The 27940-nt window shown below is 48.1% G+C and overlaps 1 protein-coding gene across 1 annotated transcript; it reads left to right on the top strand.

Moving 5' to 3' along the window:
- Positions 1–915: 915 nt before the first annotated feature.
- SLC25A33 (solute carrier family 25 member 33) lies at positions 916–27370 on the top strand. Its single transcript, XM_056865490.1, has 7 exons — positions 916–968; positions 15716–15895; positions 18087–18164; positions 18937–19037; positions 22871–22937; positions 24797–25080; positions 27141–27370. Exons 1-7 carry the CDS (start codon positions 916–918, stop codon positions 27341–27343), a joined length of 966 nt encoding a protein of 321 aa, XP_056721468.1. The 3' UTR covers positions 27344–27370.
- The last annotated feature ends 570 nt before the right edge of the window (positions 27371–27940 follow it).

Here is a 27940-nt window from a genome sequence, read left to right as displayed (position 1 = left end):
GTTAGTAATAACATTACTAAATGAGAATACAACAACGAAAGAAAATGGAAATATAACATTACTCATGTTCAAGAGTCCAGTAGCACCTTAAAGACTAACAAAAATATTTTCTGGTAGGGTATGAGCTTTCGTGAGCCACAGCTCACTTCTTCAGATATCTGTGGCTGTGGCTCACGAAAGCTCATACCCTACCAGAAAATATTCTTGTTAGTCTTTAAGGTGCTACTGGACTCTTGCCCTTTTTGACTACTGCAAACAGACTAACACGGCTACCCACTGTGAATTACTCATGTTATATTTCTATTTTCTTTTGTTGATATATTTCCTTTGTTGTTGTATTCTCATTTTCTCTTTATAAAATTTTAATTTAAAAAAGAATAGTCCCCTGCACCTCCCAAGTAAGCGTGCATAGGATCGCAGCCCTGCCAACAAGGCCCGCCTCCACGACCCGAATGCACCAATCCCTCGGACGCCCACCTCTTAAAAAAAAAAGAACAAAAGAAGAAGTGTTCCATTCACAAAAAAAACGGTCCGCTAGCTCCGCCCCCTTCCCCTGCCAGCCCCGCCCCACCACCCTCCCGGAGTCATCCGGCTGGCTCCATTGCACCAGCCTCCGCCACACCCCCTCGCGTGGCGGGGAGCCTATGGAGTCCTTCGGAACGCCGTGACGTGGGCGGCCGCGCCCCCTCCTCCTAACCCTCCCCCGCCCCCCTCGCAGCCGGCCCGCGCGCCTCGTGGTTGGCCGGCGGCGCACGTGGAGCCGGCTGCCGGCGTCGCGTGACGTGGGGCGGCGGGGCGGGCGCAGGCGCAGTGAGGCTCTCGCCGCCCCCCCCCTCCGCCTCCTGCCCATTCGCGAGCGGAGCGGACGCGAGTCGGGAGCGCCGCGCTCGTGTGGACGCGGCCGGGCGGGCGAGGATGGCCGGGCCCGCGCAGGAGAAGAACACGCTGCTGCACCTCTTCGCTGGGGGGTGAGTGCCTCACCATTCATCCTTTTCCTACCCCCTCCCCATTAATTCCCCCCCCCACACGCCCCCTTCATCTTCCGGCCCCTCTTCTTCATTCATCCTCATCCCCCCTCTTTCCCATCCATCCTTCTTCTGACTTTATTAATTATTTTAAAATTATTTTAAAATTTTTTTAAATTATTTTAAAAAATTATTTCTTTAAAAGGGGGGATACAGAAATAAAGAAGGGGAGGGGCCGTGGCTCAGTGGGAGAGCCTCTGCTTGGCATGCAGAAGGCCCCAGGTTCAATCCCCGGCACCTCCAGTTAAAGCAGTGGTTCCCAACCTTTTTTTGACCAGGGACCACTAGGACTTTTTTGTTCGGTGCAGGGACCCCAAGGTTCAAAATAAAAATTCCGAGAATTTGAAAATAAACTTTAATCATAACTGTTAGTTAAACATTAAGCTTAGAATAATATTTGAATATATATTTTTATAATAGAGAACTTTTAATTGAAAATATTAATTTATTATGGGTTTATAACTTTGTTTCGCGGACCTCTGGGGGTCCACGGACCCCCGGTTGGGAACCAGTGAGTTAAAGAGACTAGGCAAGGAGGGGATGGGGAAAGACCTCCGCCTGAGACCCCGGAGAGCCATGGAAAAGGGCCATGGCTCAGTGGGAGAATCTGCTTGGCATGCAGAAGGTCCTAGGTTCAATCCCCAGCATCTCCAGTTAAACGAACCAGGCAAGTAGGTGATGTAAAAGACCCCTGCCGGAGACCCTGGAAAGCCATGGGGAGGGGCTGTGGCTCAGCGGCAGAGCCTCTGCTTGGCATGCAGAAGGTCCCAGGTTCAATCCCCGGCATCTCCAGTTAAAGGAACCAGGCAAGTAGGTGATGTAAAAGACCCCTGCCGGAGACCCTGGAAAGCCATGGAGAGGGGCTGTGGCTCAGTGGCAGAGCCTCTGCTTGGCATGCAGAAGGTCCCAGGTTCAATCCCCGGCATCGCCAGTTAAAGGAACTAGGCAGGTAGGTGATGGGAAAGACCTCCGCCTGAGACCCTGGAGAAGCCCTTGCCGGTCTGAGTAGACAATACTGACTTCGATGGACCAAGGGTCTGATTCAGTATAAGGCAGCTTCGTGTGTTCGTATGATGTCCTGTTTCTGGAAATTATGGGAGGGGCTGTGGCTCAGGGGTAGAGCATCTGCTTGGCGTGCAGAAGGTCCCAGGTTCAACCACCGGCATCTCCAGTTCAAGGGACTAGGCAAGGAGGTGATGTGAAAGACCCCTGCCTGAGGCCCTGGAGAGCCGCTGCCGGTCTGAGTAGACAATACTGACTTTGATGGACCCAAGGGTCTGATTCGGTATAAGGCAGCTTCATGTGTTCATATGAAAAGGAAGGGGAGGGGGGAATTTGACAATACAAATCATAAAAACAACAAAGAGTCTATTTGGCTTTCCTTACTTTCTCATTCTTCTTTTCTTTCTTTCCCTTCCCTTCATGGTTCTTCTCCCCACCACCACCACCCCATTCGTCATTTTCCGTTCAATTTTTCACTAATTCATCCTTTCTGAGTCTGCTCTCCTGTTAAGAACATCTGAGTCTGCTCTCCTGTTAAGAACACAAGAAAGGCCCTGCTGGATCAGACCAAGGTCCATCCAGTTCAGCAGTCTGATCCGACCAGGTGCCTCCAGGAAGCCCACAAACAAGATGACGGCAGCAGCAGCACCGTCCTGCCTGTGTTCCACAGCCCCTCATAGAATAGACATGCTCCTCTGATCCTGGAGAGAATAGGTATGCATCATGTCTAGTATCCATTTTGGCTAGTAGCCATGAATACCCCTCTCCTCCAGGAACACGTCCACTCCTCTTTTCAAGCCTTCCAAGCTGGCAGCCATCACCACATCCTGGGGCAGGGAGTTCCACAATGTAACTATGCGTTGTGTGAAGAAATACTTCCGTTTATCTGTTTTGAATCTCTCACCGTCCAACTTCAGCAGATGACCCCGCGTTCTAGTATTACAAGAGGGGGAGAACAGCTCCCTCATTCTCATCCTCACCTTTCTTCCTTTCTGTTCATCTCTTCTTTCATCTTCCTCTCTGTTTATCGGTTGCTTCATCCTCATGGTTTTCTATTTGTTTTATCTCTTCTTTCTCAAACTTCTCCTTTCCCCCCCTTTTAATCATGTGTCTTGATTTCCAATTATAAATTATTGGGGAGGGGCCATGGTTCAGTGCTAGAGCCTCCGCTTTGCATGCAGAAGGTCCCTGGTTCAATCCCCGGCATCTCCAGTTAAAGGGACTAGGCAAGTAGGTGATGTGAAAGACCTCCGCCTGAGACCCTGGAGAGCCGCTGCTGGTCTGAGCAGACAATACTGACTTTGATGGACCTTGATGGTCTGATTCAGTATAAGGCAGCTTCATGTGTATAAATAGGGTTGGCAGCATACCCAGTTGTAATCTGGCCCTATAAGGTAGAGCAATATTATTATTCCTATAAAGGTGAAAGAGCCTGTTATGACTAAAGTCCCCAGGCCGGTGGGAAGACTATTTTGGGCTCTCTTTCTGAGCCATTAGATGTTTTCCCATTACTTTGTGTGTTCCTTTTGTCCCCATCAACATGCTTCTCAGAGCCTTCTGTTTTGACCTGAGGATGCTCGGTGGTGCTTCCATGTACAGAGGCGGTCTATTCTGCTGTTTGCTGGAGATGAACATGTGAAAGGGAAGCCCTTTGTGCCCTGCTTGTGAATTAGGCAGAATCTGGCAGCTGTCAAAAGGGGAAAAAACCCGCAGGAGGGAAAACCTTTCCTCTGAGCCAGCAGGGCAGCTTTTATTAGGTTTCCTTTCAGGATGGAAAGGGGGGGCAGTGCAGTTTCACGCAGCGCCTAATTAGCTTACTAAATCTGCCTCCTTAATCCGTAATAATGATCATCTCTGAGATCGTGTTTTCAAGTGTTTCACAGATACGTTTCTGAATAATCTGTCTAACAAAATATAATAATACGAATGAATAAATGAGTCTGAATCTGGAGTCGGGCTGTGAGGATCGTTTTTTAACTTTGTTAGTGAGTTACTTGCTCAAGGCCATTGGGTCGGACTAGTAGTTTCATGTAATCAACCCTGAAAGGTTTAACCCCATGTTAGTACCTGTGGTGATAGCTAGTCATTTTCAGGGCACTTTAAAAAAAGGGGGGGTTTGGTCAGATTAATAGAAGGCGGACCCACTGAACCCTTTACATTTCCATGCATGCTTAGTTTAGTACCTGGGATTGTGTTTTAGAAATGCTGCCTGCAAATGCAGTTGAAAAAGTGAGACCTGGAGTGGGTACCCGTGGGGCATTTTTCCTCTAACCAGCTTTTGTGTCAAATTGTCACGGCTGGTGTGTGTGTTTGTGTGTGAAACTTCTGTATAGGCCAAAAGAGACTGCACATCCGTGCCCCACGCACTCAAGCAGCCTTTGCAGTTGCGGTATTGAGCGGGAGTGCCAGTTTTCTGCTTTGGTGCTCTCTGCTGCGGAGCAGAAATCCTCCTTGCGCTTTGGCACACATTGGAGCACTGGGTATGTGGAGGAGAGAGAGAGCCATTGGTTGTGAGTAAGGAGCAGTTCATCCATCCGGTGGTGTCTGGAGAGAATCTCCAGTGTGTGCAATTTTTAAGGCGCTCTAGGATGTCATTTCCTTCTGTAGTTATTGGCAGCGCTCACTTGGGAGTGGAAACGAGTTTTTGACGTGTGTTGAAACTGCTTCTCTTTTTTCAAACGCTGGCATTCCCTTCAGGGCTTGGGACTTCCTTTTCAGTTTTTGTAAATACTGGGCATACGTGAAACAAAAACACCAGGCTCCTGCTTTGCTCCTCCTCCAAGGCTCGACACAGCTGTGTTCTGCTTTTGGCAGTTTTTAAAAATAGAAGAAACAACTCTCTTCTCTCCCCTACCACCCCGCCCAGTCGTCCAGTCTTTGGCATGCCTGGTCTCCCTCAACTGTATAATGGTGATTTTAAAACACAAAATAGAAGGTTTCGTTCTTAAATTTTTGCTGTTGGGCACCGTGTGTGTTTGGGAACCGTTGTTAGGCAGAGAGACCTAAAGGACATCTCTGGGAAATATTGCATCAGGGAAGAGTCAGGCGGAGCAGCGGAGCTCTGTGTGTATCCTTGATTTATGCGGGGCATCCGGTGCGTGCCTGTCATCTGTGGCTGACGCAAGATGTCGTCTTCTTCAGAACCGGACCCTGCTTTCTTGCAAAGTAAGAACAGCTGATTGACGTAGAGTTCACTTACCAGTAAATATATTTAGTTTCAGATTTCGTCTCTCTCCAGGGGGCATGTGCTGTGTTGTCTAGACACCGCATGGGGGGCAGGAGAACTGTGGGTCTGGTTCCCACGTGCTGAAGAACGCAGGGGCAAATTGAGAGTTAGCAGGGGAGGGGGAATCGTATTTTTGGAATGCTCCCTTAAGTTTTAAAACTCTGTCAGAGGAAAATCAGCACCACAAGTGCAAAGAGGAACTAGAACTTTTCTCTCTGCTGTGCTAGTATCCTGCTGCGGAGTTTCCATTTCAGCAAGCTGTAGGGTTGCCAGCTCGAAGTTGGGAAATTCCTGGAGATCTGGGGGTGGAGCCTAGGGAGGGCAGGGTTTGGGGAGGGACCTCACCAAGTTATAACGCTATAGAGTCCACCTTCCAAAGCAGCCATTTTCTGTAGGGGAATCGATTTCTGTCTTCTGGCCATCAGTTATAATTCCAGGGATCTCCAGGCCCCACCTGGAGATTGGCAACCCTAGCACAAAGGCATTCAGAGCTGGAATCAAGGGGCAATGTTGCCTTCTAGCATCTGAGGGTGCACGTGTGAACCAGGTGTAAAATTGCATGTTAACACTTCGAGCTGTCCTAAGCCGGTATCTTGTGAGGGTCATACAGATAGTTTCAACTGGTTTATAAGAACGTAAGAAAGGCCCTGCTGGATCAGACCCAGGCCCATCCAGCAGTCTGTTCACACAGTGGCCAACCAGGTGCCTCCGGGAAGCCCACAAACAAGACGACTGCAGCAGCACCGTCCTGCCTGTGTTCCACAGCACCCGAGATAATAGGCATGCTCCTCTGATCCTGGAGAGAATAGGTATGTAGCATGACTAGTATCCATTCTAACTAATAGCCATGGATAGCCTCCTCCTCCATGAACATGTCCACTCCCCTCTTAAAGCCTTCCAAGTTGGCAGCCATCACCACATCCTGGGGCAGGGAGTTCCACAACTTAACTATGCGTTGTGTGAAAAAATACTTCCTTTATCTGTTTTGAATCTGTCACCCTCCAGCTTCAACAGATGACCCCGCGTTCTAGTATTATGGGAGAGGGAGAAAAACCTCTCCCTGTCCACTCTCTCCAAACCATACATGTAGACCTCTATCATGTCTCCCCTTAGCCGCCTTCTCTCCAAGCTAAACAGCCCTAAGCGTCTTAACCGCTTCCCATAGGGCAGTTGCTCTACTCCCCTAATCATTTTGGTTGCTCTTTTCTGCACCTTCTCAAGCTCTGTAATATCCTTTTTTAGGTGTGGTGACCAGAACTATTTTTCTTGTTGCTTGTGCAAACGCTTAAGTTTCAACTTGAGACCAGCAGTTCCCAGACCATTCAAGACTGCTTATTGGTCAGGATGCAGGCAAAGGAGGGCTTAAAACCTGAAACATCCACCCCTTCGTGTGTGCTAACATCCATCCTGGTGAGGAGTTCTGGCAAACTCTAAATGTTGTGCAGTCTTTTGCGTTCTTAATTTAAAAAAATAAACACTTTGGGATTTGGAGTTTGCTTTTGACCAGCGTGGCTTGGAGCGATGGCTGCAAATCCTTTTTTTGTGTTTTTAAATGTAGCATTTTCTCTTCCTGTTTCACACAGGCACATCCTGTGTGGTAGCCTGCCCTTGTTAACTATTAGAGGCTTCTTTTAAAAAACTAATTAGCTTTTTTTTAAATGTCGGTTTTTCTTAATACAGAGAGGAAGATAAAAAGAGAGAGAGCACACTGACTTCTAAAGAACTGTGCCAGTCTTGCTTTACTATCCGAAGGTCTCGATGAGCTTAAAGGCTCTTTGTTTCTCCCTTACGTAATGCAGTCCTTTGCAGATAGAAGGACGGATGAAAGCACTTTCTCCTTGATTGTATCTTAACTGCCGGCTGCAATTGCTTGAAGGCCCCAAACCTCGGCTCTCCTGCTACACCGCCTTTGCAAAATGCTGAACTTCCTCTCAATTGGAGGAATGATGTGGCTGCATCTCCGCCTCCCCAGGAAACCTTAGCACACAGTTTTTTCAAACTTGACCTGCAGTTTGGCTCAGTTGCAGTAAATGATCTGAAGCAATTCTCCCGAAAGCTCCTTTTCCGCAGTCCTCTGTGCTTGCCCACGGAGTTGGTGCGTGGTATGGTTGTGCCTCACCGAGAGGTGTAGGGTTGCCAGCTCTGGGTTGGGAAATTTCTGGTGATTTGGGGTGGAGCCTGGGGAGGACATGATTTGGGGAGGGGCCTTAGTGGTGTATAATGGCACAGAGCCCACCTTGCAAAGTGGTCGTGTTCTCCAGGGGAGCTGATCTTTGTTGTCTGGAGACCAATTGTAATTCTGGGAGATCTCCAGGCCCCACCTGCATGTTGGCAACCCTATCAGCCAGACAAGGTGGTTGTCTGGCCACTCAAATTCATTTATCGTGGCTCTTTCTTGCCTTCCCTACGAGGCGCTCAGAGTGATAGATTCGGTTCTGCTCCTCCATTTTATTTCCACAACAACCCTATCAGGTCATCCAGTGAGGTCTTTGGCAGAGAGCTGATTTCAAGCCAGGTCTTCCCGGTTAGGTACTGCAGCTCCATGCTGGCTTTCCAGTGTTGCAGAATACGCTGTGAATTTCACCAGCTCAAGCATGCCACGCCATCCCTGTGGGGCCGCACAAGATATTCTGACCCTCTCTGCCTCATTGTTTGTTTTTTTGCTTTTGGAGAGAGGGAGAGTGGCACCTGTCTCTCTGTGAAGCCAAAAGAGAAATGTGTTAAATGCAGGATATGTTATAGAAACATTTTAGCTTTATTAAACCAGGGGTACGGGGCATCCTCTGTGGCTATAAAATGCATCCTATTTCAGGCATCTTAGCATATTTCTGTTCTTTGTTCCTGGAAAAAGAAATACGGGGGGAAAGCCTATTGATCTTGTATTCTTGCTGTAAAAACGTTGAAGGACTAGCAAATTCCCCCAAACAAGTTTTATTGCTAAATGCATAGGGAATTTGGGGATTTTTAAAAACCTGAATAATAAAATATTCTTCATTTGCACTGCTGGCTTTTTGCCTTTAAAAAAAAACATTGAGATTGGTGCAGCCAAGAGCAAAGGAGAAAACAGAAGAGAGAGAGGCTCTGCCTGGAGGGATTCATGTGGGCAACATGGGCCTCCATGATCGGAACACATGAAGCCGCCTTATACTGAATCCGACCCTTGGTCCATCAAAGCCAGTATTGTCTGCTCAGACTGGCAGCGGCTCTCCAGGGTCTCAAGTAGAGATCTATTCACATCACCTACTTGCTTGTGCCCTGACCTGGATGGCTCAGGCTAGCCTGATCTCGTCAGATCTCAGACGCTAAGCAGGGTCAGCCCTGGTTAGTATTTGGATGGGAGACCACCGAGGAAGACCAGGGTTGCTGTGCAGAGGAAGGCACTGGCAAACCACCTCTGTTAGTCTCTTGCCATGAAAACCCCATAAGGGGTCGCCATAAGTCGGCTGCGACTTGACGGCACTTTACATACACACACACACACACACACACACTTGCCTAGTCCATTTAACTGGAGATGGCGGGGATTGAACCTGGGACCTTCTGCATGCTAAGCAGATACTCTACCATTGAGCCACGCCCCCTCCCCTAATCAGAAGTAGTCTACCTCTTAATGTGATTTGGGGGTGGGGGGGGGCTTTTAGACACTGGTCGCCTGCTCTGGGAAACAGATGCGGGATTGGTCTGATCTAACAGGGCTCCTTTGTACGATTACAGAAGCCTGGTGGCTGGGGTGGGGTAGACACGGCCCCTGCTCGCCAGACAACATTTAGAGTTTAGATGTCTAGGCAACCGGACGCTGGGAACCTTCCCGCGTTGTAGAACTGGCAACTGAAAATCAAGGGCTGTGAGGGAAAATGGGTTCTTGTTTACCAAGTGGAGTGCTTTTCAGCCCAGATTCCACATAGAGAGACAGCTAATGGCCTGGTTGTTCTCATCTTTCTCTCCCACCCCCCAAGTTCAATAAGAATTGCTGTATCAGGCAGAAGGGGCGCTTAACTCAGCATTCACTTTCCACCGGCAACCATCCAGATGCTTCTGGGACACTGGGCATTAAAGAGAGGGCTATCCATGTTCTGTGTTCAACGCTTCCTATTTAGAGGTATACTGTCTCTGTACATGGAAGTTCAGTTTATGCTCTTCAGGCTAATAACTTCTCATGTTTGCCCTCTTCATCTGTTATGTGGGGGTGGTTTTTTTTTGCTCTTAAGGCTAAAAACTTCCCATGTTTGCCCTCGGCATCTGGGGAGGGGCTGTGGCTCAGTGGTAGAGCATCTGCTTGGCATACAGAAGGTCCCAGGTTCAATCCACGGCATCTCCAATTAAAGGGACCAGGCAAGTAGGTGATGTGAAAGACCTGTTCCTGAGAACCTGGAAAGCCATGGAGAGGGGCTGTGGCTCAGTGGTAGAGCATCTGCTTGGCATACAGAAGGTCCCAGTTTCAATCCCCAGCATCTACAGTTCAAGGGACTAGGCAGGTAGGTGATGTGAGAGACCCCTGCCTGAGACCCTGGAGAGCCGCTGCTGGTCTGAGTAGACAGTACTGACTTTGATGGACCAAAGGTCTGATTCAGTATAAGGCAGCGTCATGTGTTCATGTATGGAGATTCTGGTTCACTGTCAGGGCTAAATGACGGAGGGACAAGCCCTAATCCTTTATCCAGGTCGTTTCTTTGAGAGAATGGGTCTGTCTGCTGTTATTCACACCCCAAGGCTAGATTACTGCAATGCATGCTCCATGGGACTGCCCTGGAAGACCTCTTGGAAACTTCAGCCCCTGTTCCAAAAATGCTACGGCCAATGGATTGATGGGTAAGCCCTGCAGTGTCTGGAAAGATCTGAAGTGGCTTCCAGTTTGTTTCCAGGCACAACTCAAAGCACAGATCTTGACCTTTGAAGTTCTAAAACATCACCTGCTCTGATATAGTTAAATTGTGGAACTCCCTGCCCCAGGATGCGGCGATGGCTGCCAACTTGGAAGGCTTTAAGAGGGGAGTGGACGTGTTCGTGGAGGAGAGGGCTATTCGTGGCTGCTAGTCAAAATGGATAGTAGTCATGATGCATGCCTATTCTCTCCAGGATCAGAGGAGCATGCCTGTTATGTTAGGTGCTTTGGAGCACAAGGCAGGGTAATGCTGCTGCAGTCGTCTTGTTTGTAGGCTTCCTAGAGGCACCTGGTCGGCCACGGTGTGAACAGACTGCTGGACTTGATGGGCCTTGGTCTGATCCAGCATGGCCGTTCTTATGATATAGTCCTGCCCTGAATGCAGTGTGGTTGTCATTGGAGGCCTTCCTGAATGGAGGCAGGTGGTCCCTTGGGAAAAGAGTCGTGGTGTACACAGCAGCTTGCCAGAACCAATGTCTGTTACCACTCCATCACTAGGTGAAGACTCTTCTATTTTAGTATGCCGTGCAGGATTTTATGGGTGAGAAAGCCGGGGTGTTGCTTTCCATAATCAGTTGTGGCTTTACTGCCTTTTTATTGTGGGCTTGCTGTGGTTTTTATTGTGCTTGAATTTAAACTCTCAGTTGTTGCAGTTTGGTTCAGCTTTTGTGCAATATGTTGTAGGGACCTTTTAAGTGGGATAGTCATGTTTTTCATCCTAAATAAACTGGTGGTACAAACAAGGCCCGTGGCCCGCCAGCAGTGTTTTGCCAACCCGCAAGGAGGGGACAGCCAGGGATAAAGGCCGGGCCCTTCCTACTCGGCACACGCTTAATCATTAATCTGTCCCGGTGCAAAATGCTGTATATGTTGTCAGTATCATTTTCCAGGGTTATCAAGCACTTGAGACACCTTCTCTCATGCTCCAGCGGCATTAAACAAATTATCTGCCAGGTGATAAGTTTTCTTTGGTAAACACGAATTGTGCCTTGCTGGGTCTCTCCCAGTCTTCTGTCTTCAACAGCGGTCAGTCAGAAAGCTTCGGGAAACTCCCAAGCAAAAGAGAAAAGCCAAAACTCTCCCTTGTTGATAGTCCATGCTGTTCAGAGGTATACTGTCTCTGAACATGAGGGTTCCATTCAGAGGTATACTGTCTCTGAACATGGAGGTTTTTGCTAGCTGATGCTCTTCCTTCTCTGGGCTTGTTGAATGGCCCCAGCTGCCTGCTGTGACGACATGCACCGCTTCTGAGAAGCTCTGCAAAAGCAATCCCCGGTAGGGCTTAGCCGGACAAGCGTCTTTATTTGTGGAACTAGGGCATCTTCGTGAACAGATAATTTAGAGGAAGCTCCTTTATTTCTGTATTTTGTTTAAATATTTGTCCCCCACTTTTCTCCCTGATAGCGACCCAGAGCGGCTTACAAAAATACAACGAACACAAAAATCTCCATCTTAAGCTAGTCCTGGATCCGTTGAGCCACAGGCGAGGAGGGCAACAAAGATGGTGGGGGGGTCTGGTGACCAAGTCCTATGAGGAAAGGTTGAAGGAGCTGGGTGTGTTTAGCCTGAAGAGGGGAAGACTGAGAGGGGATATGATAACCATCTTCAAGCACCTGAAAGGCTGTCATAGAGAGGAGGGTGCTGAATTGTTTTCTGTTGCCCCAGAAGGTCGGACCAGAACCAACGGGTTGAAATTAAATCAAAAGAGTTTCCGTCTAGACGTTAGAAAGAATTTTCTAACAGTTAGAGCGGTTCCTCGGTGGAACAGGCTTCCTCGGGAGGTGGTAAGTGCTCCTTCCCTGGAGGTTTTTAAGCAGAGGCTAGATGGCCATCTGTCAGCAATGCTGATTCTATGACCTTAGGCAGTTCATGGGAGGAAGGGCATCTTGGCCATCTTCTGGACATGGAGTGGGGGTCCCTAGGGGTGTGTGGGGGAGGTAGTTGTGAATTTCCTGCATTGTGCAGGGGATGGACTAGATGTCCCTGGTGGTCCCTTTCAACTCTATAATTCCTGCAGCCAGCAGAGATGCCCCTCCCAACCTTTTCCTCCCTACATTATTGGTGAGAAGTGCTCTGTAGACATTGCCTGGTGGGATCTGTGATTCCCCCCCACAAATTGTGATGAACATTTGAAAGCCTCCTGTCCCAACTTTGGGGGATCAAATCCTTGGCTGTCAAAGATCTTCTCTTCCCACGGCGATGCCCTTCTGTTGCTGCGAACATGTGAACTGCATGGGATTTGCATACCATTGGTGTGTGTGGGGGTGTCCAGGGTGCCCCACTGCTTGCGGTTGTGTTTGCAGAGCTTAAAAGCCAATGTCACCCTCTCCGGTTGTGTACACAAGACTGAGCATGACACAGACAGCAGCTGGACTGCAAAGTCCTCACGGTGTCCCCCGTTGTGCGGACTCTGCCCATCGTCCTGGGATGGGCAGCCGCGTTTCAAGATTCACACTGTTGAATCTGTAAGCCGTTAGGGGTGATCGGGGTCTCCGGCCAAAGTCGAGTCAGACAGATTAAAATGGGCTTGGGAGGGAACATCCTGTTTCTAACGACTTCCTTCCAACTGTTCTTATTAAATAGCATCAGTTTTGTGGTGGTATTTTTTCCATCGTATCAAAAAAGAATTATCTGGAATGGGTCACTGGCTGGATTGGCCAGTGCACCAACACAGGACTGAGCCGCAGGCATGCGACATTTAGACTGATAAATAGGCACTGACTTGGTCGCCTAGGGTGAGCAGCTGTCTCCTCCAGGCAACCAGGCAGGTTAGCTTAACGTACGCCGTTTCGTGATGGTGGTTGGGGTTTTCGCATGCGCAGTTTTATTTCAAATGTAGTATATTTTTAATGAGGGCTAGTGAAATACTTTTATGACTTGCATAACCAGGTGGGCATGTAATTGTTTTTCTGGACCAGTTATTTGCAAAGTTAGTCAAAGTTCCTTCCACCCACTTCCACTCACAACAGTGGCTGGGAATATTCCTGACAGTGGCCCCTTCCAGAGCTATGACCCTGATGCTGCTGAACCTCATTTATACCACCTCGGCTGTCTTGGTGGCAACTGGCATTAGAATACAGACGTGTCACTCAATATTTGCTCAAGGCTTAAAAGTTCCAGAGCGGAAGCTACAGGTTTTTTTGTGAATGTCAAGGGCACACGGAAGCCACCGTAGGTCAAAAATGCATGGAACAAAGGCTTACTGTGTGTTTATCACAGGTAATTTATTAATGTTGGTATTTTTTCCCCAAGTTCCTCCCACTCCCTACCTGTCCTAGAGCATCACGGAAGCTCTGTGTATTCTCGGACATGTTCTAGGGGGCATGTGGGTGTTTAAAATATTTTCGATGTTGTTTTACACAAAGCGCTCCTGACATAAAGGTACAGCGTTCTGACAACCGACAGCAGTCCGCGTTTCTTTTTTTTTTGGGACTTTAAGTCGGCGTATGCATGGGTCAGAGTGGGTGCCCTGTCTCCTAGAAACGGAAGGCGTCAACGGACATTTTATTTGTACACATTTATTTAGGATAAAAGGGACAGCATAAATGAAAAGCAGAGAGGGGAAGCAATTCAGAACTAAGCAGCTGTTCCAGATCAAATCTAGACCTCCACAAAGATGCCGTAGGTGGCTGCAGTCTAGAGGGGAATAAGTAGGGAGAATAAAAAATATACTTAGCCTGCCTGAGAACAGTCTTTGGGGAGGGACAGAGTCCATGCCTAGCTCCAGAGGGTAGCCAAATCTAAATTGCTGGGTGAAAGAGACCTTTTTATATTGTTCCAGGAGGGTAGTAGTCTGGAGTAGAACTAGATTCGAGTCCAGGACTCCTTAGACACCAACACGATGGTATCTAACGAAGGGAGCTTTGACTCCCCAAAGCTCATATTTAGGGGTGCCAACCTCCAGGTACTAGCTGGAGATCTCCTGCTATTACAACTGATCTCCAGCCGATAGAGATCAGCTCACCTGGAGAAAATTGGCAATTGGACCCTATGGCATTGAAGTCCCTCCCCAAACCCCGCCCTCCTCGGGCTCCGCCCCCAAAGCCTCCTGCCGGTGGTGAAGAGGGACCTGGGAACCCTACTCATACCCCATAAAATCCTGTTGGTTACTAAGATGCTACTGGACTCAAATCTAGCTCTTTTGTATTATTGTTCTTCTGCATCATTGGGAGTTTGAATTTAGGGCTGGAGAAATCCATTTTTGGTAGGGCTGCCAGGGGCTGCTGAGAGGCTGGCTGGGTGTGGGGGTGAACTGGATTCAGCTGAAAACTTAGCACAAAAGACTCACCTGGTCAAAACTGATATCATCAGTGCCCTGCTACTCTGGTTGCTTCAGGTTACCTACTCTCATTTTGGGCAAATTGATTAGTTTAACTCTCTAGGTGGAGAGTGCAGCATTCATTGGCATCAGCCAGGTGGGGTTACCAGGTATCCAAGATGGGCCCAGGACAATAGGTGCTTTCAAACTCTCCTGGGCTAGGCTGGCATTTGCTTTCTCCTGTAGGTATGGCTGGTACTGCACTCCTTTCAATGGCAGAGAATAAACTCCATCATGGGGTGCGGGAGGGTACTGAGTGACCGTTTCCCTTTGTTTGGTATGTCAGAGGTACAGGAGTCCAGAGGTGGAAGCTTCCTGTGTTACTTACCCCGTGTGTGGGGGCAACTTCTGGGCTCCGCCGTGCTGTCTGACTCCAGAAGACTGCAAACAGCAAAAGCTTTCATAAAATACCTCCATGGGTTGTTAAAAATAACTAGGTTTGGCTGCGGCAGGGGCAGGTTAACGAGTATCGCAGCGCGTCTCTTAAAACCCAATTCAAATAAAAACCAAATTGCAGCTTAAGCGGAAAAATCCAGAGTCAGCGGCCAGCAGAGCCAGTAAAAATGGTTATCGTCGGTCAATACGCCAGAGCAAAGGGTCGGGCAAAAGGGAAAATAAAATTCTCAAAGGCTGGGGTACAGAAGTGCATTTACACTTGGTGCCAAGTGAATGTGCAGAGGGTGTTTGAAAATCAAGGTGCCGTAACAGAGAAGACCCTGCTCCTGGTAGCCATCCACCTATCTTAATAAGAAAAATCCGCGCGCGCCCCAGTATTTAAAACCTTTGGATTAGAATCAAAATGCTGCCAGAATGCCCCTACAAGGCTTTCACCAAACTTCACATTGAAATGGAGCCATTGAAGAGCTGAGAGATTTTTTTTTTCCTGTCGGCAAAATTGGGAGTACAGTTATCAAAATTCTGGGCGATGTGTAAATGTTCTGTTGTCTTAGAAGAGAGTTAAAATGCTTTTCAACTTCTTACACTGTCTTCTCCCTCGTGCCAATTGCATGGTATCAGTTACCTGGTTAAGGAAAGCTGCTTTCTGCACATGCTCAAGGGCATTCCTAGTTCTTCCATCACCCATTCCAAGCTTCATGGTTTTGGGGTTCTTTTTTTTTTTTTGCCAGATAACTGGTGATCCAACCTGATTTTCTGAACCAAGTTTTAATTTCAGTGTGAAATAAAAGTGGTATTACGTGCAACCGTGAAGGTGCTGATCTGAATTCTTTTTATATTTACCTGGGTGCCCTTTTGTGTTACAGGTGCGGGGGCACAGTTGGCGCTATTTGCACATGCCCCTTGGAGGTCATCAAGACGAGGCTGCAGTCTTCCAAGTTGGCGTTCCGGGCTGTCTACTACCCCCAAGTCCAGCTGGGGACCATCAGTGGTGCCGGAGTGGTCAGGCCGACGTCGGTGTCGCCCGGACTTGTCCAGGTTCTCAAGTGAGTAGAGGCGCAAGGTCACCATGGCCAGTGGGCCCCAGTTATGGAGAGTAATTCATCCTCTGCAAAGCTCCGGGCCATAGTTCAAAGAAAGAAACGCAGGTCCGTCATACCGCTTTGCTGTGTTGACTTGACACATGAGGCTCATGTAGCTTTTTGAGCGTTTGAAGTGGATTACACGTATTGTCTCTAATCCTTACTGGATGGTTGCCAGGTTGGATCAACATTATTCCCCCATATTGCAGATTAAGAGTGTCTCACGCTAGCAGCAGAGGTGAGTTGAACCAGGGACTTCCTGATTCAGCTGTAGCTATACTAAGGCCACAGTTATATATACACCTACCTGGGAGTAAGTCCCATTGAACTCAGTAGAGAGGGGCCATGATCCAGTGGCACAGCAGGCAGAATCTCCTTATAGCCTGAGTTGAGGGAATCTCAGGTGACTGGTGGGTGGTGACCCAGTCAGAATAGAAAGCCCCAAGCAAAAAGAAGAAGAGTTGGTTTTTATATGCCGACGTTCTCTACCACTTAAGGGAGACTCAAACCGGCTTACAATCACCTTCCCTTCCCCTCCCCACAACAGACACCCTGTGAGGTGGGTGAGCTGAGAGAGCGTGACTTGCCCAAGGTCACCCAGCTGGCTTCATGTGGAGGAGTGGGGAAACAAATCCAGTTCTCCAGATCAGACTCCACTGCTCCAAACCACTGCTCTTAACCACTACGCCAGGGAGAGGGGCTGTGGCTTAGTGGCAGAGCATCTGCTTGGCATGCATAAGGTCTCAGGTTCAATTCCTGGCATCTCCAGTTAAAAGGAACCAGGCAGTATGTGATGGGAAAGACCTCTAGCTGAGACCCTGGAGAGCCACTTCTAGTCTTAAGTAGACAAAACTGACTAATGGTCGGATTCAGTATAAGGTAGCTTTATGTGTTTATCTGTTGGTGGTCTGACCTAGAAACACAGAGCTGGAAGGGACATTGAGGGTCATCTAGTCCAACCTCCTGCACAATGCAGGAAATTAACTGCTATCTCCCCCCCACTCCCCCAGTGACCTTTGCCCTATGCCCAGTGGAAGGCAAAAACCCTCCAGGATCCCTGGCCAATCAGGCCTGGCAGAAAATTCCTTCCTGACCCCAAAGTGACGATCAGCATTACCCTGTGCATGTAAGAAAAGGTCACAAGAGTTGAGCATTGGCTGATCCCTTGCTGCCCTCCCTCTCATGATCTGCCTAAATTCATACAATCAGCATTGCTGTTAGACGGGCATCTAGCCTTTACTTAAAAAATATAAGGCAGTTTCGTACATTCAGTGGGCCTTTCTTCGGAGCGCATACACAAAAGATCTGGCAGCATATCACAGTGATTTTTTTTTCATTGCAAGCAAAAGAATAAGAACATAAGAAAAGCCATACTGGATCAGACCAAGGCCCATCAAGTCCAGCACACAGCGGCCAAATAATTTGTCCACCATCCCATTTTGGCTGTCCTAAGTTCTGTGACCTGTTTCTGGGTAGAGCTTAGGGGAAAGCAGAACCGAGTGAAGTTTTTAAGCACAAACTCCAGTTGCAGTAGAGCTCCGCTGCTTCTGTTTGCATTTTTTTTAATTGGCTGTGTCTTTTTTGCAGATGCAAATGAAGGCTCTGAGCCAGCCCCCCCCCCCCCAGAAAAACAAATCTTAATGAAGCCAATTACTCTTGCAGGCAATCTTGCAGAATTAGCTAATGGTGTATTTGGCTGCATAGGAAGGCTGCGGAGCTGGAATAATTCAGATGTGTTGCAAGGTTCCTGAGTTAACCAGGACTTGGCCCATTCAGAACAGCCCCTTGATAAATGTAGTTGCTAACTATGGTGGTACGGTGCTTGCAGGAGAGATGTTGTGGTTCAGCCTTGGGTGAATCCCCAGTGGAAGGGATTTCTTCGCTTAATGATACTTATTTGAAAACTTGGGAGATTATGTCCCACCCCAGCCTGAGGGCTGAAGAGCATTCATACATTAGGAATGGGGACATTTGCTCTTGAGAATAGCAGCTGATGGTATCTGAAAAATGGACTGTGCTTTCTGGTCTCCTTAGCAACTTCTCCCACCCATCCCTCCACAATTTCCAGGAAAGTTGTAGTCAATTCACCTTCCCAATTTTATTGCCATTTTGTAACATTTTTGTAAAGGTAACTACATTTTCTTTTTCTTAACAGGTCCATTTTGGAAAAAGAAGGGCCCAGGTCACTTTTCCGGGGGCTGGGACCAAATTTGGTTGGAGTTGCGCCATCGAGGTACAGATCTTGAAGTTGCTTGATCTTTACTGTTTTTTTAAAAAGCAATTGAACACTTGATTCATTCTGAAAGCTGCAATCCCAGCACTGAAAAAACAGAAATCAATAAACATGGAAGTACCATTATGAAACCAGATCCCTTAAAAAAAAAAAAATGAACGGATCAATGGACAAATTGCTCACTGTGCTCTTCTTCAAACCTTTGAAAAATTGCTGTTAAGTGTGTTTCCAGCTGAAAATCAAAGCCCTCAGAACGGGGAGCTGAATACTATATTTCAGCCCACCTGAGTTGTAGGGTTTGTCCTCTGAATAGCTCTTAGCCCTTCAGCGAGCCGAGTCAGACTAAATTTAAGAAGTGAAGGAGCTTGGGTTTGGTTTTGTAAAAGGACTCCTTGCTTGGGGTGGGGGCCTGCTTCCTCTGACTTTGCCTCAGTTTGTGAGTCGAAAAGAGCCAACGTGGTGTCGTGGTTAAGAGATGTGCTTTGAAGCGGTGGAGTCTGATCTGGAGAACTGGGTTTGATTCCCCACTCCACATGAGCGATGGAGGCTAATCTGGTGAACTGGATTTGTTTCCCCACTCCTCCATATGAAGCCATCTGTGTGACCTTGGACAAGTTACAGCTCTGTTAGAGCTCTCTCAGCCCCACCTACCTCACAGGGTGTCTGTTGTGGGGAGGGGAAGTTGATTGTAAGCCGGTTTGAGTCTCCCTTAAGTGGTAGAGAAAGTCGGCATATAAAAACCAACTCTTCTTCGTCTTCTTTTCTTGCACAGGGCAGTCTACTTTGCATGTTACTCCAAAGCCAAGGAGTTGTTCAACAGTGTGTTCGTGCCGAACAGCAACGTTGTTCACGTCTGCGCAGCTGGTTCTGCAGGTGAGTTGCCGTCATTGGATGGGGTGTAGACCTTGTTCCCCTTCCCTGGTGATTGTTCCCTGGCCCTGGGGTGGGGGAAGCAGCAGAAACCGTATGTGCCTGGGCAGCACAGCACAGTGAAACCTCTCTTTAACTCACAAACTGCACAGGCCGGCAGCTGACAGGCCGGGGACCCAATCCGGCAGGAGGGATGTCTTCTACTTCCCACTGTTGTCTTGTGATCCCATGGTACACCTCCATTCTTTGCTCCCATGCAAAGGGCTCTCTTAAAATAAAAAATGGTATATACGTAGTATCTATTCTGCCTTCCCTGTGGTTTCCTTTCTGAGTTTGATCGGGTCCGCACGCATTTAGTTTGAACGGTTGCTGCAGGATCATGTCCACCCAAACTGCTCTTAGGGGTCTTGGGGCAAAGGGCTGTCTCCTTAACCCTCTCTTCCCCAGGCTGAACATCAGCTGAGACCTTAGACTGTAATACATTTAATACGTTCAGAGGGGTCGGTGTTGCTATGCAGGCCCAAAAACTCAGAAGGGAACTTACGGAGGAACATTGGGCAAAAATGCATGGGAGGTTTTTGCCTTGGATTTGCCGCTGTCTAAATGCGCATTTTCTCCATCTGAATTCTCAAAACTCTGCATGGGAGGCTTATTTTTGAGTTTTGAGAATTTGGCTTGGGAAAATGTGCATTTAGACAGTGACAAATCCAAGGCAAAAACCTCCCATGCGTTTTCGCCTGTAGTCAGTTCTCAATGGCCTGTATTGAGAGTTAGGTTGGCTTTAGTGTTTTATGGCTCCTTGGATGTAGCTGAAAGAGCCTTGGCTGACCAGTGTCCTGAACAGCGTCTGAGGTTTTGGGAGAGCCCTTCCCTGTACATGCCAGATCTGCTGATTTCGAGACAGAGCAGAGGACTCTTTAAGCCCTCCCTTCCACATTTGAATAGCAATGAAGGTTGTGGAAGAGCATGTGGAACAGCTCCTTACAAGACTTGGGCAAAGGGCTCTTTAATGTGCTCTGAACTGCTGCAGAGGCTCTGGCAGAGTTCTCCCGTGTTATTTGTGTTTTTCTGGTGGTTCTTATGATAAAGATGCTTATTTTGTAGTGGTGATGTGGGTTGTGTTTTGTTACTATTTTTTGGGCCCTGAATTTTTTTTTTTGGGGGGGGGGGAGACTTTTAAATTATTAACCTTGGCTTGTCACTCCTGTTTTGCTTATGTCTTAGTTTACATGCAAGAGTGAGCCACTGAAGGGCATAAGAAGGGCATAAGGGGATGATTTGGTCAGAGCCCCTGGCCTTCAGACTTGGGAGGAAGGGGTGAAAGAGGCCCGTGACTCCAACAGCCTGAGCTATTGTGTGGGGTCCTGGTTGCAGGTGCCTCAGGAGAGCCAGCATGGTGTAGTGGTTAAGAGCGGTGGTTTGGAGCGGTGGACTCTGATCTGGAGAACCAGGTTTGATTCCCCACTCCTCCACATGAGCGGCGGACGCTAATCTGGTGTACTGGGTTGGTTTCCCTACTCCTCCACATGAAGCCAGCTGGGTGACCTTGGGCTAGTCACGGGTCTTTTAGAGCTCTCTCAGCCCCACCTACCTCACAGGGTGACTGTTGAGGGGAAGGGAAGGTGATTGTAAGCCGGTTTGATTCTCCCTTAAGTGGTAGAGAAAGTCGGCATATAAAAACCAACTTCTTCTCAGGCTTTCCCCCTCCAACTTTAAAATTGGTCCACTCTTAAGTATGGGTTGCTTTTGAATAGCCCAAGTCCTTTCTTGTGCTTTCGGCTGTTCAGGCTCAAAAGGAAGGGAGGTGTACACGCAGACTTTGAATCAGATGGCAATCCGCTGGGGGCAGTGGCCCTTTAATAATGCAGAATCTCTTTTGTCTTGGCGGGGAGTGGGGAGGCGGTCAATCTAATTTAACAGAGCGTGGCTTTGCATTCTGAGAAGGCAGCAGTGGAGTTCACGAAACCATTGCACAAGCGTTCTGGGAAAGCTTGCCTTCCCTTACGCGGAGCGTGCAGAAGGGGGGTGTTGATAGTCATATCCGGGAGAGCTGCCTCCTTCTAGTTCTCTTAGTAAGGAGATGCCCTCCCAGGAGCACCTGGAGGAGCTTTGCACAGAATCCGGAGGGACGGTCCCCGGGTGTCGGAGGAGCCGCGTTTCAGAGCTCTCCAGTTACACAACCTTCGATCTGGCTCAAGCCGGAGAGGAGCTTGTAATAAACAAGTGTGACAGGGGCCGGTTATGTAACCGGGGCCGTGCAGAGAGCCTCTGGGAGACACAGATGCTGGCTGAGGCCACCTGGGGGGGGGGGCGCGTGAGTTTGCACGGAGCCTGGCATTGATTTGCTGGCACATGCGAGCAGTTATGAAGATTGGGAGCCAGGGATTTTAAACTAGATGGGAGTTTGGGGAGAGAAGAGCAGGGTTGGAAGCAGGGTTCTGCTAAGCGGGGGAGTGTTTGTGTGTGTGTGTGTGTGAGAGAGAGAGATGCAGGAGGACTATTGGACTTGCGAAGTCAGCTCCGTGTGGGTTTTAGTCTTCCATAAGCCAGAAGGGTTCAGATAACTTGAGCACATAGAGAGGAGGGGCTATGGCTCAGTGGTAGAGCATCTGCTTGGCATGCAGAAGGTCCCAGGTTCAATCCCCGGCCATCTCCAGTTAAAGGGACTAGGCAGGTAGGTGACGTGAAAGACCCTTGCCTGAGACCCTGGAGAGCCGCTGCCGGTTAGAGTAGACAATACTGACTTTGATGGACCAAGGGTCTGATTCCATATAAGGCAGCTTCATGTGTTCATGCATAGAGCTGGAAGGGACTTCAAGGGCCATCTAGTCCAACCCCCTGCACAGCTCAGGAAATTCACAACTACCCTCCCTCCCCACATTCCCAGTGACCCCTGCCCTATGCCCCGAGGAAGACAGAAACCTCCAGGGTCTCTGGCCAATCTGGCCTGGAGGAAAATTCCTTCCTGACCCCAGAGTGGGATCGATATTTCCCTGGGATGTAAAAAAGGGCCATGAGAGCTGAGCACTGGCTCATCCCTTTCTGCCCTCCCTCTCACGATCTGCCTAAGTTCACACAATCAACATTGCTATCAGATGGCCATCTAGCCTCTGCTTAAAAACCTCCAAAGAAGGAGAAGGGAACCCACCACCTCTTGAGGAAGCCTGTTCCACTGAGGAACCGCTCTGTTAGGAAGTTCTTTCTAATGTTTAGCCAAGAACATGGTTTCCCCCCCCTTTCATCTGGATGCATCTTGGTCACTTCCACAGTTGAAGAAGAAGAAGAGTTGGTTTTTATATGCCGACTCTCTCTGCCACTTAAGGGAGACTCAAACCAGCTTACAATCACCTTCCCACAACAGACACCCTGTGAGGTAGGTGGGGCTGAGAGAGCTGTGACTATCCCAAGGTCACAGCTGGCTTCATGTGGAGGAGTGGGGAAACAAATGCAGTTCACCAGATCCGCGTCCGCCGCTCATGTGGAGGAGTGGGGAATCAAACCCAGTTCTCCAGATCAGACTCCACTGCTCTTAACTCCATACCACCATCTACAGTCTGTCCCGGAGGCTGCTGGTGTGTACTCCCAGGGTTTTTTTCTCCATATCCTTTCAAAATATGCTTATTCCAAGAGGGTTGGAACAGAATCTGGAGAGAGAGAGAGGCGTGAACATGATGACTATGGAGAGCTTTTATAAATAGAGTTGTGCTTGCGAAATCCGTGTACATGAATGGACTCTTCCGCTTTCAGTTGAGCTGCTGCACGCATGAACCAGCGCTATTTTTAGCTGTTCCGTTCTCGACTGGAGTGACCCACTCTCTTTCCCACCCTCTTTCCAGCCTTTATCACTAATTCACTGATGAACCCCATCTGGATGGTGAAAACCAGAATGCAACTCGAGAGAAGGTGAGCACGGTCATGTATTAGGCTACATATGCACAGGGTCATCCGGTATCTGGACATTTAGGGATGTATGCATGTGCACATGACTCCCCCGGCCCCCAGCAGTGACTTGCTCCAGCTTGGCCTGCCACGCTTATATTAATATTTAGCACTTAATGCCACATTCTGGGACGTTCAAAGCATCACATATGTTTACTCAAACCCTCAAGGTAGGTCATTATTATCCCCATTTTGCGGATACTGGGGGATGAACTGAGTGTGTCTTGGTGAGTTCATGTTAGAGGCGGGATTTGAACTGATGATACCTCGGCCTGCAGCTCTCTAGTTTTGTCTCTTTGGACAGAAGTACTTCAAGCTGCCGTGTTTGAATGTTCCCGTGTGAAGAATTCCCCTGTACGGAAAGTTAGCAAGAAAGAAAAATGGTTTGAGTGAGGATGTGAAGATAAAATGTATATAGGAATATAATAGGTGGGAGACTGTGTTTATGATCTTCCTTATCTGTTTATCCACATGATGAACACACACGTTTTTTACTGTATATTCATCGCAGGTGTGTGTATTTATTTACATCATTTATAGTCCATCTTTCTCACTTGGACTCAAGGTGGATCACACAGAGTGAGTCAATACAATTGACATTGGAATATTCAATTAAAAATACAATAGGATTAAGAACATAAGAAAAGCCATGCTGGATCAGACCAAGGCCCATCAAGTCCAGCAGTCTGTTCACACAGTGGCCAACCAGGTGCCTCTAGGAAGCTCACAAACAAGACAAATGCAGCAGCACCATCTTGCCTGTGTTCCACAGCACCCAATATAATGGGCCACTCCTCTGATACTGGAGAGAGAATAGGTACGCATCATGACTAGTATCCATTTTGACTAGTAGCCATGAATACCCCTCTTCTCCATTAACGTGTCCACTCCCCTCTTCAAGCCTTCCAAGTTGGCAGCCATCGCCACATCCTGGGGCAGAGAGTTCAAAAATGTAACACAACTTGGGGTTGTAGAACCAGTCAGAAATCAAAAACAGAACTGAAGCTAAGCATAAGCTTTAATGTGATATATTACATGATACCAGAATTACATAAAAGGATCCTAGTTTCCGTAACAAACAGTAGCATAGACCACAATCCCGGATAATTTAACAAAGTAATTTTGGGAATCGTTTAGTACAGTGCAACTCTATTGATTGCGTAGAAAAGCTCTCCTGAATAAGTCAGATCTTGAATAGTTTGTAGAAAGCCAGAAGCCATGGGCTTTCCTGACCTCCTCAGGCAGGTCATTCCATAAGGGGGGGGGGGCACAACGGAGAAGACACGCATACGGCGGTGGTTCATTTTGCCCATTTGCAGATTGGCACTTGCAGAAGAAAAAGAAGGTGTATGTAAAGGGATGATGAGCCCCGTGGCGCAGAGTGGTAAGCTGCAGTGCCGCAGTCAAAAGCTCTGCTCACGGCCTGAGTTCAATCTCGACGGAAGTCGGGTTCAGGTAGCCGGCTCAAGGCTGACTCAGCCTTCCATCCTTCCGAGGCTGGTAAAATGAGTACCCAGCTTGCTGGGGGTAAAGTGTAGACGACTGGGGAAGGCAGTGGCAAACCGCCCCGTAAACATAATCTGCCTAGTAAACATTGGGATGTGATGTCACCCCATGGGTCAGTAATGACCCGGTGCTTGCACAGGGGACTACCTTTACGTAAAGGGATACATGGAGAAGGCTTTAAATGTCCTGCTGGGAATTATGGGGATATTACCACTGTTTTAGATGTGTTTTATTCTCAGATGTAAATTGGGGGGTAGTGAACGGTCTGATTCTGCCTCTGAGGTTTTATTTTCTCCCCCCTCCCCTCGGCGTTTTAGAGTCAGAGGTTCCAAGCAGAGGAGCGCGTTGCAGTGCGCGAGGTACGTGTATCGGATGGAAGGGATCCGGGGCTTCTACCGGGGGCTCACCGCCTCCTACGCCGGCATCTCGGAGACCATCATCTGCTTTGCTATTTACGAGCACCTGAAGAAGCACGTGAACAACGTCCGGCTGTCCCCTTCTCCCGCCGGCGGCTCAGAGCGGAACTCCACCAACTTCTTCGGGCTGATGGCAGCCGCTGCCGTCTCCAAGGGTTGTGCGTCCTGCATTGCTTACCCACATGGTACGTATGCCCATGAGGGGGCTGTTGCCACTGCTTAGCCTGCTTCTTAGGAGCAGAAATTGCTGGGGAATTACAGGGGACACAACTTAGAACCAGAGTTCTGTCACGGCAAACTGATAAAATTAAGAAGAGAAGAAGAGTTGTTTTTTTATATGCCGACTTCCTCTACCACTTAAGGGAGACTCAAACTGGCTTACAATCACCTTCCCTTCCCCTCCCCATAACAGACACCCTGTGAGGTAGGTAAGGCTGTGACTAGCCCAAGGTCACCCAGCTGGCTTCATGTGGAGGAGTGGGGAAACAAATCCAGTTCACCAGATTAGCCTCCGCTGCTCATGTGGAAGAGTGGGGAATCAAACCCGGTTCTCCAGATCAGACTCCACTGCTCCAAACCACCACTATACCACGCTGGGGAGTTCCATGTTTATTTTATTTTGTAAAGTCAAGGTTCTGGTTCCTTGTGTTGATGCATTTGAAGGTGCACGGAATCTCAGAAACCAAGAGACAAAAAGGAATACTACCAGCTAGTTATCCAGTGTGAAGCTTTCAATGTTGCTGACTTTCTCATAATTAGCAAACCAGAAGTATGCAAATTGAGAGAGTTCTATAATCTCTACAGGGTACAAAATTCAGCTTTTCTTGCTGCAGAATCACCTCAATGGGCCCTGCACAGCCATCTCCTTGGCTCTAATAAAACTTTAAAGAATTTATTGAAAGTTTCCAGGGTGCCACCCAGCTGAGGTCCTTGAGGCAATTCACAAAAAACAGATTAGAGGCACACCAATTTGACAATGAAAGCAGTCAATAAGAGCCGCTTAAGCAAAAATTGTACAGTATTATCAGCAGCTATTAAAACAGGACTTAAAAGGAGCAGAAGAGCCAGTCTAGTGTTAAGTCTAAACCTTGAAGAGTTGCAAAATGCCAGGGAGAACAGGATCACCCTCACTCAAACTTTAAAAATGTGTGCCAGGGAAAGAAACCGCTGTCGGAAAGGGGGAATGTTAACATCCAGGCAGGCTGATGTGGGAGTGGGCGGTTCTTTAAGTACTTGGGAGCCAGGCTGTTTCGGGCTTCAGTGTTTTGAATTGTGCTTGGAAATCAAATCAGCATCCAGCACAGTTCCTTTAAAACTGACTGGCTGTGTCCTCGTGAAAGTGGTACCAATTAGCCTTGCAAAGTCTAGTGCGCTTTTCAAAATGTCAGTAAAGACAGCGGCGTTGGCAGACTTCTAGAAAGGAATGATACATTGCGCTGATGCCGTCAGTTCCTGGGAAACTTGTTAAATGCTCACCCTCAGTTGTTTTAAGTCATTTGGAAAGATGCTGATCCTGCCTCTTACCTCCAGTGAGCCATCCCCCGGCTGCCAAGTTCTTCTCTCATTCACACTGACCCTGCAGAAGTTGCACTGTTGGTTGACATTCTAATGCCGTTGCTTTCACCACAAGCAGTTTAAAGGCTGTGTACATCAACGTAAGGAGAGACAGAGTTCTATACAATTATGCACGGTATGGAGAGAGTGGACAGGGAGGAGCTTTTCTCCCTCTCTCATAATACCCGAATGTGGGGTCATCTGCTGAAGCTGGAGGTGATTCAAAACAGATAAAAGGAAGAATTTCTTCACACAACACATAGTAAAATAGTGGAACTCCCTGCCCCAGGATATGGTGGTGGCTGCCAACTTGGAAGGCTTTAAGAGGGGAGTGGACATGTTTATAGAGGAGAGGGCTAGTCATGGTTACTGGTAAAAATGGATGCTAGTCATGATGCATACCTATTCTCTCCAGGATCAGAAGAGCATGTCTATTATATTAGGTGCGGTGGAACACAGGCAGGATGGTGCTGCTGTAGTCGTCTTGCTTGGGGGCTTCCTAGAGGCACCTGGTTGGCCACTGTGTGAACAGACTGCTGGACTCGATGGACCTTGGTCTGATCCAGCATGGCCTTTCTTACATTCTCATTCCATGATGTCAGAGTAGCTCAGCCAATTGGGGGCTGGAACAACCAGTCTTTGGCTTATGTATAATTGTGCGTGTCCTCCTCTTCTTTCCCCCCGACCACAGAGGTTATACGGACGAGACTCCGCGAGGAAGGCACCAAATATAAGACGTTTGTTCAGACGGCACAGCTGGTCGCCCGGGAGGAGGGGTATCTAGCCTTCTATAGAGGACTCTTTGCTCAGCTCATGCGGCAGATCCCAAACACGGCCATTGTCTTGTCTACCTACGAGTTGATAGTGTACCTTTTAGAAGACCGCCTTAAATAGCAGACGGGCGTGCAACGCATTGCTAAATGGACAGACTCAACGGGCCAGTTTTCTCCCTGAAGCAAAGACCCTTTCCAATGGTGGTACGGGACTTGAGAACAGCTTGGAACCTGCTGAATATGTTCCCTTTTTTTAAAAGAAATTTTATTTCCCCCTTTTCTTTTGCTTTCTGAAATGTTTTGTCTTTAATTAATGTTTGTAGTTTAATTATAACTTTTTTTTAACTTAAAGAGTTGAGGTTCAGAACTTAACGGTGACTAAATTAAATCACACTATTTAATTTATGTACAGATTGGGTCAGAGGAGTTTTTGTTTTTATTCTCCCTTTCCCCATATTGTTTTATTTTTATTTTTTTAATTTCAATTTTTACACCACTTCTCTTTGGGTCAGAGTGCAAAGCGGTTTACGACAATGTATGATCACATAGGTACAAAAATGCCATGGTAAATATCCAATAAAATCCTGTATAGTCATTCCTCTGGGCATAGAGCAGGGGTCACTGGGGGAGTAGGGGGTGGTTGTTGTGAATTTCCTGCGGTTGCGCAGGGGATTGGACTAGATGGCCCTTGAGGTCCCTTCCAGCTCCGTTTCTGTGT

Source organism: Euleptes europaea, chromosome 19 (assembly GCF_029931775.1).
Source record: "Euleptes europaea isolate rEulEur1 chromosome 19, rEulEur1.hap1, whole genome shotgun sequence".
Classification (NCBI taxonomy): Eukaryota; Metazoa; Chordata; class Lepidosauria; order Squamata; family Sphaerodactylidae; genus Euleptes; species Euleptes europaea.
Note: the sequence above shows the minus strand (reverse complement) of the source record. Positions and strands in the feature narration are given on the sequence as shown.